General features: G+C 42.3%; 1 protein-coding gene across 1 annotated transcript in view; it reads left to right on the top strand.

Moving 5' to 3' along the window:
* The first annotated feature begins 328 nt into the window (after positions 1 to 328).
* The window catches only part of tmem170b (transmembrane protein 170B), a 31852-nt gene continuing 11545 nt past the window's right edge, over positions 329 to 20635 (top strand). Inside the window, exon 1 of the mRNA XM_017693811.2 lies at positions 329 to 893. Within this exon, the coding sequence (XP_017549300.1) occupies positions 722 to 893 (172 nt within the window). The 5' untranslated portion in view covers positions 329 to 721. The remainder of the gene's footprint in view (positions 894 to 20635) is intronic.

Here is a 20635-nt window from a genome sequence, read left to right as displayed (position 1 = left end):
CCTCTAGTGTCAATGTCATTATGGAACACATTAACGGCAATTCAGAGATCAGAGGCTCTGATTGGCCGAGAGGCGCGTCAATCATGACCTTGCAACTGGTCAATTATGTTCCCCAGCCAGAGGTACTCCTGAAGGTACCACCCCAGGGATAGCGCGGCTAAGTGCCCTGTATCTGAGAGTGAGGAGTCTGAACTCCAGTTCTTTACAGTGAAAGACAAAATGACCGAAACGGGCCTTAAACATCCTGCTAAAGTCAAATGTTCTGCGGCTGGCTACTCGCCTGAGAGCCCGGGACCGTCTCTGGCCGTGCTGGCGGTTGTGAGAGGCGCGGTTTGCGAACTGAGCGGCTTTTCGGTTAAAACTCATTTTCAGTTTTCATTCATAAACCGCCGCTGTGTTTACCGCGTGCCCTCGCCTTTAAGGGGGACGGCGCCTTTAAGCGTTATGTAGACAGAACCAGGCAATGTAGGGCGACCGTGCGTGCGCGTGTTTGCGTGTGTGTGTGTGTGTGTGTGCGCGCGCGCGCGCCGAGCTCGCCTGCCTTGCTGTAGCCATGATGGCCCCCAAGCAGCCGCCGCTGCTCTCAGCTGTGGAGAAACGAAGCGGCGGCGCTTCCCTGCCCCGGCCAGAGAGCGTGAAGCCGAAGCAGAGGCACCGGTAAAGAAGAGGGGCGGAGGGGGAGGGAAAGAAGAAGCCTCCTCATGCCACCCCGGTCTCCTCCATGCCTTCGCCCAAAGCCTCGTTCATCCATTTGACAAAGAGGGGTGCGAGCCCGGGCGGCGGCGGCGGCGGCGGCGGAAACATGAGCAAGGATTACTCCGTTAATCTGTCCGTGCAGCAGGTGCTGAGCCTATGGGTGCAGGGCACCGTCCCAACGCTGCAGCACTTCACAGGTACGTGGCGTTAACTGACGGGGAGCCTCCCTCTGTCCATCCTTTCGCCAGTCCATCCATCCGTACACGAGTCGCGCCGGCTTGTTACCGTCACTGCCGGGGTGTCGGAGCACGGGCCGGCCTGTCAGAGCCCACCGGCTAGTCCAGTGTGAGCTACAGGACGGGATGGGCGACAAACCGGCTGCCAGCTTCCATTTTTAAACGGACAAGCAGCAGCTGCACACCCGCCTGCCTGCGCGGCTTCAGTGGCTTCATACGAGGCTTGTTCCAGTTTCCCCGTTCCACCTTAAATGGTGCAGCAGTTACATTCTGGCGCCTGAGGCATTTAAGGTGGAACGGGAGCTGGTGAACGGGAAGCCAGCTGCATCCTCATGGCTTTTATATGGATAGGTACCTCGGCTCGGACCAGCATCCCAATTACAAAGTGCTAGCCGCTGTTCTGGCCAGATGGGCTGCTGCTCTGTGCCCGTGTGGTCGAGCATGGGGGTAGTAATGACTGTTATTCCTCACCGTGAATCGCCTGATCTCCTCACGGTCGCTTCAGGGACCAGGGGCACTCTTTATTGGATAAGCGAGCATATGAGGCTAGTGTTTGGTCTGATGTGCTGAAATAGAGATGCCGGTGTTCTCAGCCTACAGTGGAGTGGTGGGATGTTTAGCCCACTGAAGCAAGAATATGATGTTACACAGGTCAGATACATCAGCTGAGATGAGGGAGGTGGAAGATTTGGCTTGACGCTGAAGTTTCGAGGCTAATGTAGTGTAAATCCATGTCAACTAAAAAGAACACAGACTGTGGAAACTTGTGTACGTCGGATTACTGGGTGAGCCGTATCTTAGTGTACGTGCAATGACAAACATTTCCAGATTTGATCCTATTTTTGATTGTAAGGTGGAAATTTGGTTAGATTTTCAGCATTTTCTGAGACGTTTTTCAGTGCCAGTCACCCCAACAATGAAAATGACCCCCAAAAAACATCAAGCCTAAAACTTGGATGGATTGGACTGTAAATGGAAGAATGACTTTGAAGTGAAAGCGTAAAACGTCAGCTACAATTAGAGGGTGATTGTATCTGTACTGGATCAACCTTCTAAATCAACAGGGCTCCCATTCCAGTGGATTATAAGTAGTTGGATAATGGGACACTTAAATGTGGCCCTATTGTCCAGTTATTTATGAAGCCCCAAATTGTGTTGTTTCCAGCCCAACAGCGTAGTTGCATCATTCGTTCACGTACAACAGAGCTAGAAAATGTTTAGAGCGGATCTGAAACGTGGCATTTGGAGTCTGCTGCTTTTGTCTTTCAGCATGAGGACCAAAGAAATGTCAATGCCAGGAAAGCGTTCCATCGTGAGGCCGAATCAGAATAACGTGATCTAAGACACGGCCGAAACGTGAGACGTGTCAAAGTGTACTGTTGGGTACATTGTTAAAGAAGCGAGATCACACTTGTGAGCTTGGCGCTAGTAAACAACCACGGTCAAGACATGAGTGGTGGATGACTGATGAGTACTTTCAGTCAACGTTCAGGACTGCTGTACAGACCAAAACAGTGTTGGAGATGTGGTCATAGATATGTCAGAGAGAGGTATCAGTAACAGAGGCCAGATTACAGTTGTGCTAAAAAGTCAAATAAATAAATAAAATAAAAAAAAACTTTTTTGGAACTTCGTCTTGGACAGAGGAGATAAAAGATTAAGCGTCCTCGAGCAGGGGAAAGGCTGAGTGATGACGATTAACTTAAAAATAAAAGCACAAAAGTGAAGAAATGAGGAACGTATGCAGAGGAGAGGAAGCACTCATGATGCACAGCAAAGCACTCTGTCGATGAACCATGGTGGCATGGGCGTGTAGGACCGATGGTGGAACTGCATTCTTTGTCTTTTCTGATGATTTCTTGTGGAAATGAATTCTGTGTAATTCGGATCAGTTCTGAGCTTTGCAGAAGCATCCAGCCTAATTCCTGAAACCCCATCGAAATTTAACCTGACAGTTATTGTGTCGAGCTCAGTGTGTCAAGATTATCGAGCTGACACAGCAAAAGTCGTCAGTGATGCTCATTAATAATGGACTGTGCTGTATATACGTTTCATTCACATCTTGCTCATTATTTTAACTCCAGTTCCAAAAAAAGTTGGGACGGTATGCAAATGTTTTGGCGTTTTTCCCTTATACACATCTTCAGCTGCGTAACTGTACTGACCCTCCGAATTTTGTGCTTTACAGCACACCATATGTTTTCATTGAGCTGGCACCTGCACACTGAATATGTAGCCATGGCATTGTAACACATGCAGAATGTGACTTGCATGCCCCTGAAATAGTCGTAGCTTGGAAGGCAGCATATGTTTCCCCAAAACATGCACGTCTTGTTTCAGCATTAGTACTTTGAAAGACGTGCCACGGGCATTAACACCCCCCCCCCCCCCCCCCCCCCCCCCACCCCCCCCCCACCATGAAAGACCCTGGCATTTGAACTTTATGCTGGGAACAATCTGGATAAATTGTTCTGATTGACTTTGCATCAGTCCGTTTGAGGTCGAGCCCAAAGAAGTCAGCATGATTACTGAACGTTGGCGACATATTTACTTACATCTGTGAATGCAGTGATGAATGGTATTCATTGACAAGGTTTTATCCAGATATTCCCAAGCCCATGTTGTGATATCCATCATTTAAGAATCCCGGTGTTTAGTATGGTGTTGTTAAAGATCACAGGATTTCAGTCGTAGTTTTCCTTGCCCATTACGCAGAGATTTCTCTGGGTTATTTGAATCTTTCGATGATTTTACGCACCGTAGAGGTTGAAAGTACCTAAAATCCTTGATCCTAAAATCCTTAATCATTATGGACCAGTGTCCCTCATTCACCAACAGTTCTCGAAGGAATTTCTTCTTCAAACCCACTTACATAGTTTTCAAGAAGATTTTTATGTGGGATTTGTTTGTTTAAAGATGGGTCAACAGGGTTTACAAACCTGTTTTCTGTTTGTATTTGCGTTTCACGTACTCTCCCACCTGTTTTGGTTTTTAGACCGTTCATATGTGTTACATTTCTCAAGTTTCAGTCTCACATAATCACTGCCGCAGTGATTCGTACCTAAAGACCCAGGAGCAGCCGAGTTGATCTACAGTTAAGACTGAAGCAGGTGGGTGGATGTTACTTCAGGACAAATGAAACCATTGCAGTGGTGCACGTGAACAGGTTGCTGTTACGACACTCCAAACAACTAGGAAGATGGTCTAATAGGAGTAGACCTGATGGAGGGAGTTCCGAACTCATATTTGATGCAAATGCCCGTGCATAGGGAATGATGAAACCCACAGTGGTGTTTCAGGCTAGATACTGTATACGGAAGTGGCAGTTTCCTGAAAGTTGGCTCTGAGCTGAGATGTTGAGGGAAGTAGAAATGTGGGTGAGGCTAAAATTGTTGTTTTGTGACAGCAGCTTCCTGAACCAGCCTGATACGAACCCTAGCCTACAGATGTTTGGGCAGTCTTGGGTGCATAGATGCACACTGTCCCTGTGATTACAGTAAGCTAACCATTACTTTTAGCTGTTTATTATAACCAACTATCGATCATATCGAGGTTTAAATGTAAGAAATATTAATCTTGGTACTGCGATCAGAAAATATGGATGATAATTATAGCATCAAATTATCATACGCCACCAGACAGAAGTGGTTGCAGGACTCCTGACTCTGGATGTATCTGCGCTGTGAAGCTGCATAATGTACAAAGCACTGCCAAATGACAGGCCCCTGTTGAGGACTCAAAACAAATGACATTTCCTGTTTTTGCTCTGTGAAACAAGCTCGCATAGCAAATTGACTTCCTTCTGTTTTGTCTTTTTCTGTTTCTGCAAAGTTCCATTTCTTCTGCTTCCAGAATCTGTCCTTAGAAACGTGGCTAGATTTCTTAATGCTTTTCAGCTTGTTCAGCTTCACATTGTGGTAATGTACTGACCATTGGGATGTTTTGAGAACTGCAGTAGACCTTTTTTTTCTCATAGTGAAGCTGTCAGTTGAGCAGCCCTCCTGCAAACCACCACTTGGCTGCAGTTGGCCCACTCTGAGACAATGCTGCTGCTGTGGGAGCGCTTCACAGAGCAGAAAGTCTTAGTTTAGTTAACTTTTGTCAAAAATTAGCACTGTCCAGTAGGACTGGCTCGCAGTGTTTCTCCTGTTTGGCTGTACCATTCAACTGTAATCACGTAATAATAGAATTATTGCATAGTTAGTTACATCATGAACTACGTTTACTTCTACATTTACATTCCATACTGACAAGTTCAAGTCGGACTGTTTTGGACTGAGCAGTATGATGGTATTTATGGCTATCATGGTAAATGACATCACATTCTGCTCTTCTGAGGATGTTGTGGAGAACATGTCCACAAAAAGAGCATAATGTTTTGTTTGAGTTTAGTGCAGTGCAGTATGTGAACGTTGAATTAAACCATCAGATTTAAATCATGAAGAAATATTTGCTTCTATTTTGAACACAATGTGGGATCGAGTGGTTAGAAGGTTAGAATCTGCGCTGCAGCTTTTTCAATTAGGTAGAGGTAAAAATAGAGTTAGAAATAATTATAAAATTACTCAGGAGATGGGTCATAACTACTTTCATTTACTGAGTTACATGTTCTGAGGTAGGATTCATTTTAGCCATTAGCGTTTAGTGGCTCCGTTCCTTTTTCTGTTTAATTTCCTGTTGTTAACATTGCTGATAACATCTGTGCTGCTTTGCAGCTGGTCACAACTCTGGCTTTTGCAGTTTAGCGTTTTATTTCAGATAAAGAGTGAATCAAAAGGAGAAGAATAGCCCCAACCAAACCTTACTCTCCTGATAGTCTTTATAGTCCACTTTATAGTCCAAAAGTGCATCTTTTCTGTGCTGCTCCAAAGAAGCCTTTTTACTTCTACCTCAGTCATTGTGTTTTTTACATTATTGAATACACAATTTACACTAATTTATTATTACCAATAATCAAGATTAGCAGTTATTCCACCCAGAAACATGGTTCCTTTAGAGCAGGGGTTCCCAGTCTTATCGCATAGGGCCAGTGTGGCTGCAGGGTTTCACTCCAACAAAGCACCTGAAGAGGTCACCTGATGAAATGTTTGAAGACCGAGGCTAACTGTAAAACCTGTAGCCACACTGACCCTTGGTGGAAAAGATCGGACACCCCTGCTTTAGAGTATTAATCTTGGACTACTTAAAGAGCAGTTCATTCATGTATTTTCTAACTTTTTATTGTATAAAATGAAATATCCTAAGATAAAAAACCTTATCCAATTACCACCCCAACAGCAGTCCTAATTAGCACCTCTGTGCAATGCTTTCCAATGAATCATATAGTAAGTACTTGGAGTTCTTTAAAGCCTGGGATGTTAATGGAGGAGATTGTTAGCTATCCTTTAAACTGTTCATCATCGGTCATCATTGTTCTGGTTGTCAGCTCCACATTTTAAAGAAAACTGGGTTCTTACGTCATCAGTGCACTCGGGGATCCATGCACACTGAATTACAGTCAGATTATTCCATCAGCACAAGGATTTCTAACGACTCGGTTGTTGTGAGGTGATCTTAGATGTGAGTATGTTGAATATTTTACAAGAACTTTGAACCTGGCACAGCCAATCAGATGCGTTTTATAGATAGTTAGTGATGATGATTAATTTGAGTAAGACTTCAGGCTACTTCAGTCGCCTCCACAGTTTCCAGCATGCTTTTGTTATTACTGGCCAGGGCTGTGCTTTCTAGAGGTGAAGCTGTTTGGCTAACTGAGAAATGGTGCTCTGTGAAATGCTGTCAGACACACTTTACTGATATCAGCGAAGTGGTACAAGTGTAAGAGTGACGTGGAGATTGAGAGGGCTAGCTCAGCACTTCTTTCTGTGTTTGTAGAGGTGTTCCTTTATTTATTTATCACCTGTCATTCCGACTACGCTTCATCCTGAATTCAGATGAGGCGGAGACAGCGTTCCTTTGACTAGATCGTTTATTTCCATTGTTTAGATGTTGTTAGTGTTACAGCCCTGAGGCACTGGTCACAATGTGTGCCACTATTCAGTGTGAATGTAGGCCAGTGCTGTAGCGTGTTACGCGCACGCCACACACAATGACAGGGCTTCTGTGAAAAGACTTTGTTGACTTTACAAGAGCCCGTGTTGTTTACACGTGGCATTCATGGACATGTACAATGTGCTCCTGCCCAGAAGTTTTCCTGACAGACAACCCAGAGGTCCCATGCTGATTAACAACAGGGAAACTTAGCTAGACAGAAGAGAGGTGATTTCCTGTAATTGCGTGTATCTTCTGTAGCGGCATGACAGTCTGCCAACTGAACGAACGACAGGCACAGTCTACGTAGACCTAAAGGTTTTATTAGGGATGTCCAGGTCTAGTTTTTTTGCCCCTGAACTGACTCAAGTCCTTTAATGGTGTATATTAGCCAAAAAGGATATGATAATTGTGTTTTCATACATAATACAGGCACATAATTAAGATCAGATCTGAAAATTAATGATACAAACTTGACATGTTTTGTATGTGCTTAAAGCACTCTGGATTTTAATAATGGCAATTTAATAGTAACTCATATTGATTTGCCATCTGATTTGATGAACAGATCCGATTTGGCTACTGTTTAATTTTATGTGCTGCAGAAAAGTTGCATACCCCCATTCTTAACGGATATCCTTTGGGTACTTGTGGGCTTTTTATATATGAAATAACCAGATTTTTGAATATAATATGATTTCATATTACTCGAAAGCACTCCCCTTTAAATGTGCTGTTACTGCTGGATCTGTTTTTAAAGCAGATCATGCCACATGACCGACGAAGCAGAACATTTCTGTAAAGGTTTTATTTTAACTCCAGTCAAAACTCACAAGTAAGAAATGTCACAGAGGTGTTTTCATGTTTCTGGTGGCAAAGAAGAAAGTGCTGTTAAATCACATTTTACGTGCTGGAAAAGCTGGAAAAGCATGGCTGCAGCTTTTTTAATACTCATAATTTAAGAAAGAACACAGATTATTTTTAGCTGTCTGGTGACGAGTGCTTGGCTATCCCATTACAAAACTGTTTAGTTTCTCAACAACGTCAACTTGGTATGAACAGCAAGTATAGCTGGCTCACACTGTCTTAGTGCCATCAGTCCCGTCCATGTCAGAGCACATCACTGTATTCAGACGCCAGCTAGCAGACACCTGGGTTTCTCTATACTAGTAGTTTGAGGGGTGAACCACAATATATCAACACCAGACATACCGACTCCTCCTTTCAGGTATGTTTACACTGAAAACGGTGCTTTTGTGTCTTGCGTGATCTACAGTATCATCAGTCGCTGTGTTGTGTGAGTGACGGAGCTGCTTCTAGTTAGCCAGTTAAAAACAGCTAACCTGGAAAGATATCGTTCTCCTGCCTCACAGCTTCCTCCGTTTACTTTCCTTTAAATCGGGGCTGTAACTGAGATGAACCCACTGCTTTCTTTCACTTTCGTTGCTTGGGAATGCACTAATACTAAAATATGACTTTCTGAGTGCTGTAGCTGCGCTTTGGTTGTGAGGATTGTGATTTAAGCTTGTTAGGATGTACAGAAAGAGGTGAGTTGACTCTAAGCCAGTATAGTAACACCACTGATCTTATCAGTCACACTTGATCACAGAGAACAGATCGCCAGTTGCTCCACTCAATCAGGGAATCTACACGCACCGGCCACTTTATTAGGTACACCTTGCTAGTAAAAGGCTGGACCCCCTTTTGCCTTCAGAACTGTCTTAATTCTTCGTGTCAGACTTTCAACAAGGTGTTGGAAAAGTTCCTCAGAGATTCTGGTTGGTTATTTGAGTTCCTGGTGCCTTTCTATCATCTGGAACCAGTCTGCCCATTCTCCTCTCAGACCAGCCCGTCTGGCACCAACAACCACTGTAGTTTGCCTCTTTAGTTTGGACAGAATCTACAAGCCTAATATAGCTAAAAAGTAATGGACGTTTATGCCTTGGCAATTAGCATCATACGCTTGTTGTTCAAGGAACACTCCAGCAGCCTCCTAGCTGCCTATAGCAAAAAGCTCATTCTGATGATGTAGCTTGAAAGCGGGAGGAATTTTTAAAAAACTGGATTTTTGGATTAGCTGATAGCAAATAGCTAATGTTACTGCTAGGAAGCAACCCAAGAATGTTGCATAATTTTTTGCACATTTCTAAAAACATACTAGCTTGTACTTTTAACTTTATATGTATTTTAGTCCATTTTTTACAAGTTGTGTAAATTTGCCTTAAAGGCCTCATTAATTAATTTCTGTTAGTGATTTTACTACCTAAATCCTGAAGTTTATTTAGGATGTATTGAAAGAACCACAGCAGCATGGAAGTCATAAGAACAGGCAAAAACCTTCATATGTGATAACAGGTGTACATGCCTTTTAGAATTCACCAAACAAATGAAGCTGATGGTCAGAGACCTGCTGGTTTAATATCTCTGCCCCACAGCTGCGCGCTGCGCTAATCCCCAAAAATTCAGCAAGTTTAATGCTCAGAGAGCCCTTCTGTCTGATGGCTTGGCTCTGCTGTCGAATCGCACTGTTTTTGTCTTTGAGAGGTGAGAGGAGGTAGAGGCGTCAGGAGACCGAATGTTCACCACTCATACGCCTTGTGTGTCTGACATGTGAATAGGAGCTGCGTGCAGAGCGGTTTGTGAGGAGATTTTGCTCTGTGTTCCAGGGTGTGCCAGTGGCAGGTTGGTGCTGGCGGATTATCAAGCATTAGCGCTGGCCCTGAAACACTCCTGCTCGCGGCCATGTGGTTCCAGCAGCACCTGCGCCCCAGTGCACTACAGTAGCACTCCACCTCAGAAATACAGTCCTCATTCTGGGCTTTGTAGTCCTATTCCCTGGCCTGCCTGTGCCTCTGGGCCTAGCTGTTATTCTTCTTTGCTCCTGTATCTGTGAAGGAGTCTCTTGCATGGTCTTTTTAAAGTCTGTGAACTGTTTACAGTAATGTGAAGATATAAGGACTCTTATGATGTTTATGTTCATCTTTGCTGTCTAATCTGAAACCTGGTTACAGTGTTTATTATTGTATGTAATGTTTTTTGTCTGAATGGTTCTGCCTGCTGTAGGTCTCATTATTAAGTCTCTGTTTGGCTCTGAAGAAGACAGTGTGGAGAGCTTGCGTCCTTTGTCTGTGACTTTTAAAAGGAACAACTCTATTTTTAATTTTCACAGACTCATCTTAAAGCGATAGGCAAAGAATGAAACTTAGCTGGTTTCAGCTGCGCAGCACACTTTGGTTCATGTCAACAGACTGTGCTTCATTTCAAAACGGATCGTTTTTCAGGCTGAGTGGTAAATGTGTCACAGTCACCAGGAGGCTGGAGTTGTATTGTCATGCAGATTTATGTTTAATATGCACTATGCATGCGTTACACGTTCTCATAATACATTGTATTCAGTCAAGTTATTGTATGACAGTGCTTTACTGTTCATATTGGGTCAAATCATAATTAGCATATTTTTCTGTTGAAAATATAAGAATACTGTCAGTAGTTTCTTTACCAATTCTCAATTACCAATTACATTTGAAGCACCAGGACACTTAAGCTGTATGCAAAATACTGCAAAAACTGTAAATAACACTCCGGGAATGAGTACACAGTGGGGACTTTACAGCCTAACTGCCCCATAATAACACCAGTCTATTAATAGTAGATGTAGATAAAAAATGATGCATGTGTATTATTTAAAATTATTTGCTACCTTTTTCTGATCCTGTTTCCTGGCTGTAGACGGGGATCAGAGGAACCTTGTCATTCTGAAAAGTTCCAGGGCTAAGCTGGCTGCTGTAGGGTAAACCCAGACACTTTAGTCTGGCTGTTTTACGTAAGCGAGAACCACTGTAACAAACTGAAGTTCCAAAATATGGAGGCAAAGTAAAATAAGCACATGGGCAGAGCTGTATGGTAGAAACAGCTAGCATTACAGAGCATGGCCATAAGAAACTAAGACCTATTTATAAATGAATAAAATTTAATAGTAGATAAATGCTCCAAATATTCCGATGCCTACCTGCTCATAACTATGTGCGCTTGTCAGAGCACATAATGACTGACAGGAGCATAAGCCTTGCAGTGTAAACATCAGTGGAGGGCTATACCGTTAACGATGCTGGAGATGGTACACGTAGCAGGTAGGAACTGACCTGCACGTTTTAATTTGAGGGCAAAAGAGCTTCCTTGCAGGAAAATGTACCTCTTCACTCCTCTGAATTGACCCTAACGCTTCATATAGGGAGTGTTAACAAATGCAAAACTAACCTAACTTTGGCACTTTGGCACATCTGACGTCATTTACGCCAAATTGGACCCAAATAAAATCGAACTGAAGAAAACGGAAGAAAAAGTCACTTCAAAAATCTCTTCTTTTCCTGCCAGATCACAGTATAAAACATCACTATAGATAATAGTTAGAAGAAAATGATGACATCGCACTTTAGTTTCACTTCCTTTATTTTTCACTTTTCAGGAGCATAACAAAGATAAAGCCACCACACCTGCTTTCTCAGATTACAGTTTTTTTTAATGCAATCCTTTCATTTACTTTAGCATAACGTGACCAGATAAATCATGCAATGAAAATGCTACTTAATCTGCAAACACAGTCTATCCCACCTTACCAGCATCACACGCAAGTCCATGAAATGTGAGCACTGGATGCTACCCATCACGTTGTGCAAAGGGCTACAGTAGCAGTAGCATAATCCAGTCAGAGCTACAAAAGCAGTCTTCAGCATGACCTCACACATGAATGAACGAACCGGTGTTTTGAAAGCAGTAATGTTTTCGCTTCTCTGCAAACCGAACCTCTAAACCTCCCTCCCTTTTCCATTCTGAAGCTGTTCTACTGTCACACCTGCACTGTCAGGAACAGGGCAAACACCAACTGCTACCTCACCTTCCTCTTTTTCCCTGGAGGAGTTGTCTAACAAGCTGGCTAGCAGGAGGTGCAGCAGAAGCCACCAGCGCGCTCCCTCAAGCAGTGCTGCTATAAGCTTCAGAAGCTCTGTAGGGCTTATAGATATCATAGCACTGTAAAGTTTCATTTTATGTTCTCCCCAAAATGTGGTGGAATGGTTTTCAGGAGGTCCTGAAGGGTGTTAGTGCATCTTTGAATTTTAATATAGATTATTTTGCCCAGATTTGAGTGATAAGGAAACTACAAGCATCAGTGTAAATGTTAGCTTTCCAGTAACGAAGCATGCATGCCGTCTCTAAAGCAGGGAAGACACAATAACAGTGTCATACAGTGGCAGAGATTGACAGGTGTGATCCTGTAATGAGAATACATATCTGGGGTCAACATATCAAGCTTTTGGTGCTGGACTGTGACAAAATTCCCACTGTCCCAGTTTCCTCTAGGACGAGTTGACATCATCCGGAGTGTGTAACTCCGGTCCTTGATGCGCAGTGTCCAACACACTGCTCACACACAACTCATTCAACTCGTCTGTCAGTCACCGGGTTAAGTGGACGTATTTGAGGAACCACGAAACTGTGATGGACACCGGCCCTCCAGGACCCCTGGTTTAGAAGCTTCGCACTCAGTTTGTTCCCACCCTAACAAGTTTGTTTTCCCACCAACATTCAGCCCAACATTTCTCATGGTTGTCCCCCAGACATTCTTGTTATAGGTGCATTTGAGGTGCATTATTCAGATTCAGGCTGCATTAGCCTCACAGCTCCCATGCAAAACTAATGTAACAAACTTTGAACACCAAAAATATCAAACCACTAAATTTTCACTCAGAAATATTTCACAGTATGAAAGGAAAATCTGTTTCTTGATTCATGCTGACTATATAAACTCAGATATTGAAACAGTGTTTTTGTACTCTGGTCTCTCATTTCTCTTCTTGTATGAGTGACTGGACATGGCGGGGGTCCTCTCTGGTCTGAGCAAGGCATCACAGACAGCAGACAGTTGCACGTGGTACCAGTGTTGATGGTAATTGTACTAGAACAGGCTGGCACTGAGAGAGCACACTGTATCGTCTCATTCTGCTGATGTCCCTGTTTGCTGAGACGTCTGTACCTCTCTCTGTGATGAAACTACAACTGTCACAGACAATTATATTAGTGAGTTATATACCGATTACTTTGACAGTCGGAGTAATCAGAGTTTTTGGAAAAGGCCAAACAGTAAAAATCAGCTTAACGGAGCAATATCAAGCCATGCTTAGCCTTTCAAAGATTCCAGAATACTTTATTGGAGAAAGATGAGTTTGTAAGCCTATACTGAATTGAAAAATGAAAGCACTGTGATGCTTTATTGTGTAAGAGAGACCATGTATTTTTATATATTTTTACCCAGTTTTCTCTTAGCCAGTTTGCACCTGCTGGGAGTTGGTAATTCTGTCCAAATCACACGACGGCCCTTAGCCTTGCAGGCCAAAACATGATCTTGTAATGAAAATATTTGGGGGGAAAATGAGAAATTTTCGGCTAAATGTGAGTGGGAATGCTGAATTATTTGGGTGGGAACAAAGTGAATGTAAACATTTAAAGCCGATCCAATGCCTTGTAAAGGTGGAGTGTGTCAGCTTTGTTTGACAGGCATCAAGCCTGTTGTTAGCCAGTGCATTAACAATAAGTTACCATGGCTGAGAAGTACTCCCTGAAAGTGGAGGAAGGAAGGCATTGTACCCTCCAAGAGATGGCAAAGCCAGTTATGCTGTCTGATTTCCGGCCACAACTGGCTGTGGTATCACCAAGGGATGAACTTGCGATCTCCAGTGCCTAAACACCCCGCTTAGCAAGAGAACTTAAAGTATGCATTATCAGGTAAACTTCCAACTACTCATTGCTGATTCACTGAGAGGGTACATTTTAGTAATTTCAGATTTTTTTTTAAATTTGAGTTTGAGGAATCATTAGGGATGTGCACTATGACCGATTTTGATATTTGAGTGTCCGTGAGGGTTAATAAAAGGGTAATCAACCTTGTATAAGGCAAAAGCAGCAGCAAAGCATGTACTTCTGCCATAGGCTTACATTTTAAGGGGCAGCACTGATGTTTCACAAACAATCAGCAGCACACAAAGGAATACATTTCAAAACATGTTTTAATATTCAGAAATAGCCAAGAGACAGACATCAGTGAGTGTGAACCACTTCGCTCAACCAGTGAGCTGCTAGCTCGCCAACCAGTGTCACGCTTGGCCCCTCCCAGTCCTGTCCATGTGCTTCTGTTTTGGTTTTCAGTCCTGCCCTCTTGTTTCATGGCTCCACCCCTGATTGTCTCCACCTGTTTTCCGCCTGTCCCTCGTTATCCCTGTTGTATTTAAGCCCTGTTTTCTCCCTAGTCTAGTGCTGGTCTTTGTATTGGTCTTTGTTGTTGTCAGAACTGTTTGGTTGTTAGTGTTTCTCATCATGTCTGTATCTGAATCTCTCCGTGTTGGCTACATGAACCTGGACCGTTATGACCCTGATTTTGGATTTGCCCTCAATGAAAGTCGCTTACCTCCACACATACGTCCGCTACCTCGCTCCTCGTTACAGTATGCGTCCACCTCCTCGCTCCGGCGTTATAACCAGTCAATGGTCAATTGCAGTAATGCTGCCCACTTGCTGCGCACAATCAGTTTGCTGTACAAAAATGGAAAAATACAGTTTTATTTCTTTTTTTTAATGGGATACATCTGTCTACTTTCCAAAATTAGAGGGATTCCTGCAGAAATGGTTAGAAACAAATTTTGTGTTGACACGTCTAGCTCCATTCTTCCGTATTTATTGAGGACTCTTTGGTTGTCTTTTTTTTTTTTTAACATCATGATTTTATTTCTATAAAGAAATAGAAAGTGGCCTGGCTTGCCTTAAACTGGCTCTGCTGGTACATGCAGGTTAACTGCTGGTTAACCAATGTATCCATGCACATATCTAGCAATCGTATCAGTCCTAGATGAGACTCTTTCTGTTTCTCTCTCTCACCTATTGTTTATACCAGACTGTGTGTACTCCAATGTTTATACGCCTTGCTGCACAAAGGCCTTTGTGTCCACTCATTACAGCTCTCTTACTGTGTGAGTGGCAGCTGATGCCTGGATCAGATCAATACTGTGTGTGTGTGTGTGTGTGTGTGTGTGTGTGTGTGTGTGTGTGTTACACTAGACTGGACACTAAAACTGAGCGTAATGTCGGCTGCCTGATGCACCTGTTTAGTTACAGTAACAAGTCTGGAGCACTCACTGTAGGTAAAAGCATTGACAGTAAATCGACGCGGCTGGACTGTTGCTGAGACATAAAGGGAACTACAGGATCATGGAGTGTAAGGTGCGCCAAGTTCATCATCCAACTAAAGCGGATTATTTTTAAGCCCTCAGGATTTGAGATTATTATTTAGTTATTACACACTCACATTATTCAGTGACTACATTGAATTATTCAGCAATTACTATGGAACTCCTATACAAGTTATTTATTTATGTGAGAGAGAAATTGAAGTATGAAGGAATTGAAGTGATTAAGTGTGAAAAGTGATTAAGTCGTGGCATTTCATGGCAAACATTTGAACACCCACATTTAAACTAACACATCCTCTACATGGAGCACCTTTTTTGGCATTTTCCTGCAAATTTAAGTGCACAGTTTGTGTTTATTTGCTGCGTTTAATATACTGGAGAAAAACACATAAATGGTGCCGTAATTGTTTCATCGGCTACATTTTTCCTGCGTTGGCAGTATCAGAAAAAGATTCCAGGCTTAACTCTGTCCTGTAACTTCACCAGCTATGCAGTGTTAGTCTGTAGTTACTGAATTATGTGCAGGGATGCACCAATATTGGGATGATGCTGATATCCAAGCTAAACTTATGTAAAATAACATAAAGTAAAATAAATAGAAGGTGAAGCTTCTTAACAAAGGTCTCTCTTCCTCTCACAGAAACATCTGTGCGCTCTGCATGCCCACACACTTCTTTTAACGTAAATCCAACATATAAATCCAACAATCTCAGCTCTTTCCCAAAATCCGTTTACACATTGCCATTTGGCTTAATTAGTCTATTGTCCAGTCATTGCCCAGGCCTAAGCCACAGTACATCACATGTAGTGTGAAATTTACACACAGAAAGACAGTCAGTCTTTTAGAAAAACAGACAAATGCTAACATGGCTCTCTGCGACACTGCCCATCTGGTGTGGGGTGACCTTTACAGTCTCCTGATGTTGGGGTGAATATTTAGATGGTCGCACCTCTCAGGAGGCCCTGAGTTTATCCAGATTTCTGTGTCCATATATGTTAGTTTTGTTAGAAAGAAATTCCACTGATGTTTAAAAAAGAAGTTCTGGAAATGTAAACGAAGTTAAGCTATGCTGTCCTAAAGTGAACTCACATCTCTCTGTACATATTAATAACCTATAGCAGCAATAAATCATGTCTGCTCCTCACAACTAAAGCCCTGTTAAAGCGTTCAGAAAGGCATATTTAAGTGTCAGTGCAATCCCAAGCAACGAAAGTGAAAGAAAGAAGGGGCCATGCAAGTTACAGCCCTCTTTTAAACTGAAATAAACAGAGGAAGCTCTGAGGCATTGGAAAGCGGGAGAGCGCTATTTTTCCAGGCTAGCTGTTTTTAGTAGCTGACTAACTTGTAGCACCGCTCAGTCACTCGCACAACACAGCAAATTGATGTTACTGTAGATCAAACAAGACACGAAAGCACTGTTTTCAGTTTAAACATACCTAAAACGAGGACTCCCTTTGTTGCAGTTCACTCCTTAAACTACCCCTTAAACAGTAAAACAGAGAAATCCAGTCATCTGCTAGCCGGTGTCTGAATACTGTGATATAGCAGGACTGATGCCAGTAAGACGGTGTGATCCATCAATGATGTACCGAGCCAGCTAATATTTGCTGTTCGTACTAAGTTGACGTTGTTGAAAAACTAAACAGTGTAGCACTGCTGTTGACCAGTTGTTTAGCATTTGAAACAGGATAGCCGAGCACTCGTCACCAGACAGCTAAAATTAAAATAAGTTTTATTTCTTAATTTATGACCATTACAAATCTGCTTGGTAAGTGTTTTTCATGTTCTGATCATAAAGGATAGTTTAATACCTCAATTTACCACCAGGAGCAACAACCAGCCTTCAAACTTAAAGGAGTAATGATTTGACATTGTGATATGTATCGATGTCGAATGATATGAATTTTGTTTATCGTGATAACATTTTTGGGCATATTGCTCAGCTCTAGCTCCAGCACCCCCCTGTGACCCAGAAGGATGAGTGGTTTAGATGATGTGTGTGTATTTAGCACTCTGTTACCATTATCAAAATGAATATATCAAATATATGTAGGTTCACTGGCCTTTTTGAATAGTAAATAAATGGCCATTGGAGCTTGTTTCTTTATAATGGTGGTGGTGATGGGACCCAGGGGTTGCAACATCCAGTATAGCCATAAAACATATATAGACATTTTATTTGCTATCTAAATAACCAGTGAACGTGCATTTTCTTCTGATGTTAAAATAGAGGTAAGTGGGTTTTTTTTTTCCCGACTATATTTTTTACTTGAATACAATTTGACAATACGTTTCTAAAACAATGGCTCAGACATCAGGCAGTGTATTCGTAACCATTTTATGTCATAGCATTCTGTAAGGGAGCTTTTAGATGCAGTAAACTCTTCCATCATCACCGCTGTGAACAATTCTAACTTAGTAAGTCTTGTCTAGAATGAAGCATTTCACATCAAATCACTCTTAATAACTTTTTTCACATCTTAACAGTTTAATTATGCAAAAAATCCTCTTTAAGAGTGTAAAAAAAAACATGTTCCTTGTGAGGTTCTGAACCCGTATTATTAAGGAGTGTCAAAGCTGGACCACTGTTTCTTTAGCTTACAGCAGGTATGACTCTTCTTCGTCTCCCAGAGGCTGAGCTGAGTCCACTAAGCTCAGGACTGCTGAAGCATGTCTGTCAGAGAGAGAGAGAGAGAGAGAGAGAGAGAGAGAGAGAGAGAGAGAGAGAGAGAGAGAGAGAGAGAGAGAGAGAGAGAGAGAGAGAGAGAGAGAGAGAGAGAGAGAGAGAGAGAGAGAGAGAGAGTTAAGGGAGCGAGAGAGTCTCACTTAGAACTCTTACTGTCTCATATATAACAACATTCTCTTTCTCCATGAGACGTAAAATCAATGCTGTTGTGTGTGTGTGTGTGTGTGTGTGTGTTTCAGTTTTCCTAGAATGCTTTAGCCAGTAAAACAATATCTTTAAAATGTTCTTACTACTCAATGGTAGTAATTGTGGGCAGTCGTGGGCTGGAGGTCAGGGAACTGGCCCTGTGACCGGAAGGTTGCCGGTTCGATCCCCAGGGCCGACAGTCCATGACTGAGGTGTCCTTGAGCAAGACACCTAACCCCAATTGCTCCCCGGGCGCGGTGGATAGGGCTGCGCACCGCTCTGGGCGAGTGTGCTCACTGCCCCCTAGTGTGTGTGTGTTCACTAGAGTGTATGTGGTGTTTCACTTCACGGATGGATTAAATGCGGAGGTGGAATTTCCCCAGTTGTGGGATCAAAAAAGTATCACTTAATCTTAATGAAAACTCTGCTCTCAAGCATTTCTTATCGTCTTTTTACATTGTTATTAAACAAGCTTGGATTGATCAGATAAGAGGCTGCAGACTTTTTTAACCCTTAGAAGTCAAGTTATTACCCTCATTTTGCTATAGTATTCAAATGCAGTTACATAATTACATTTCTAATAATATAGTATTGATAATTTATAATACTTTCAAGTCGGAAGTTTATTTTTTGCTTTTCACGCAAAAATTTAAAGGACCTTTTTTTCTGCAAAACAGCACTGGGCAAATTTTCATCTAGGGGGGCAGTCGTGGGCTGGAGGTTAGGGAACTGGCCCTGTGACTGGAAGGTTGCCAGTTCGATCCTCAGTGCCGACAGTCCATGACTGAGGTGTCCTTGAGCAAGACACCTAAACCCCAACTGCTCCCCGGGCGCCATGGATATTGCTGCCCACCGCTCCGGGCAAGTGTGCTCACTGCCCCCTAGTGTGTGTTCACTAGAGTGTATGTGGTGTTTCACTTCACGGATGGGTTAAATGCGGAGGTGGAATTTCCCCATTTGTGGGATTAAAAAAGTATCACTTAATTTAATTCAAATCGTAGAAAAAATATCTAATTGTTTGCTTCTACAAGTGAAATGTTAAAAGGGGAATACCGCTCATGTTTTTCTTATGATATAAGGTTAAGATGTAAGCAAAATTAATTCAGAGTAGTTTGGTGTGAAATGATCCATTATAGAGAAACTCACTGGGTCAAAATTGTTCACAGTGGTAGTGATGGGAACCAGATGTGTAAGGTGTTTAATGCCTCTAAGAGCTCCCACATAGAAAGCTATCACACTAAGCTTTTACTCTGTTTCCACTAAATGGTCTCAAATGTATTGTCTGATGCTTGAGACATTGTTTTATGGTAGATTTGCAAAAAGCTTTTGGCTTGATTTTTAAAAATTGATTTTTAAATGCATTAATGGTGACAGTATACATACTGGGCATTCTAAGGCAAAATATAGCTAAAATAAGATTTTACAATCTTTTATCATTAGTGAAATTACATGTAAAATATATTTGCATTAAAGACATTGTGACCATTCCTGTCACCACCACCGTAAACAAATCTGAATCCGCTCTGAATGACTTTCATATCTCAACTGCTGAATTATCATTTATTTCGTTTTTACAGTTGGCGGAATTCCCCTTTAACCCTTGAGACTACTTTTAGATACACTATATGTACTACACTACATACTACATATTATACTGTACTATATAGTATAAAATACTTGTTCAAATGTAATTTAGAAATTACCAATTTAATTGCATAGTTGAGTTTTGTATTGAATTGCATTCATTTACAAGTTACATTCAGGTTCAAGTTTCACTTTTGACTGTTTTGTTTATGTCTGTGTCATTGACAAACAAATGAAAAGCATGTTTTTCTTTCTAGAAAGAAAGGCCCAATCCCATTTCTTATTTTTACCACTTCCCCTTGTTTTCGAGTAATCCTCCTCTTGAAACTGAGTTATAAGGGGTAGTGGTTGAAATCTTCCCCCTACGAAATGGGACGACCCTTCAAGAACCGGATACGTCATCAGTCAGCGACTTTTACGTAAACAGACGAAACAAGGTTTTTTGGCCATTTCCAAAATGCCGCCTCCAGCTGTGGCGTGGAACATAACCAGGACGTGTTTTCGTGCTGTGTCTCCAGACTACAGTAGTAATGGTAGAACATACTGACATTTGCCATTTATCTGAAAGGAGACCGGAAAGCACGGGCTCTCATGATTCATTCACAACTTCAGTTTTACGCGTCAATCAATCAATCAATCAATCAATCAAACGAGTGACCGAATATAAAAGAGCACAAACTAAGACATCTCTTCATTAACAGCTACTGGCGCTGACCTGTAGGCGACCCTGCCAGCCTGCAGTGACAGCAGAGGGGCAAGTTCAGCTCCTCACTGCTTAAATACTTTTAGGGCATCATACGCCTTCAAAGAGGGGGGCAATTAATTATTATCGCCAGCAAGAATTCTTCAGTGATATGAAGCTGAACTTCATGATTGATTTCCTGAACCACCTTAAATGGAGAGGCAACCTCATATACCAGGGCGTAACTGCTGCACTATTTAAGGTAGAACGGGAAAGTTCACCAGGTAGCGACCGAGA

This window comes from Pygocentrus nattereri, chromosome 27 (assembly GCF_015220715.1).
Source record: "Pygocentrus nattereri isolate fPygNat1 chromosome 27, fPygNat1.pri, whole genome shotgun sequence".
NCBI lineage: Eukaryota > Metazoa > Chordata > Actinopteri > Characiformes > Serrasalmidae > Pygocentrus > Pygocentrus nattereri.
The sequence above is the reverse complement of the archived record's forward strand: the minus strand, read 5'-3'. Positions and strand labels throughout refer to the sequence as shown.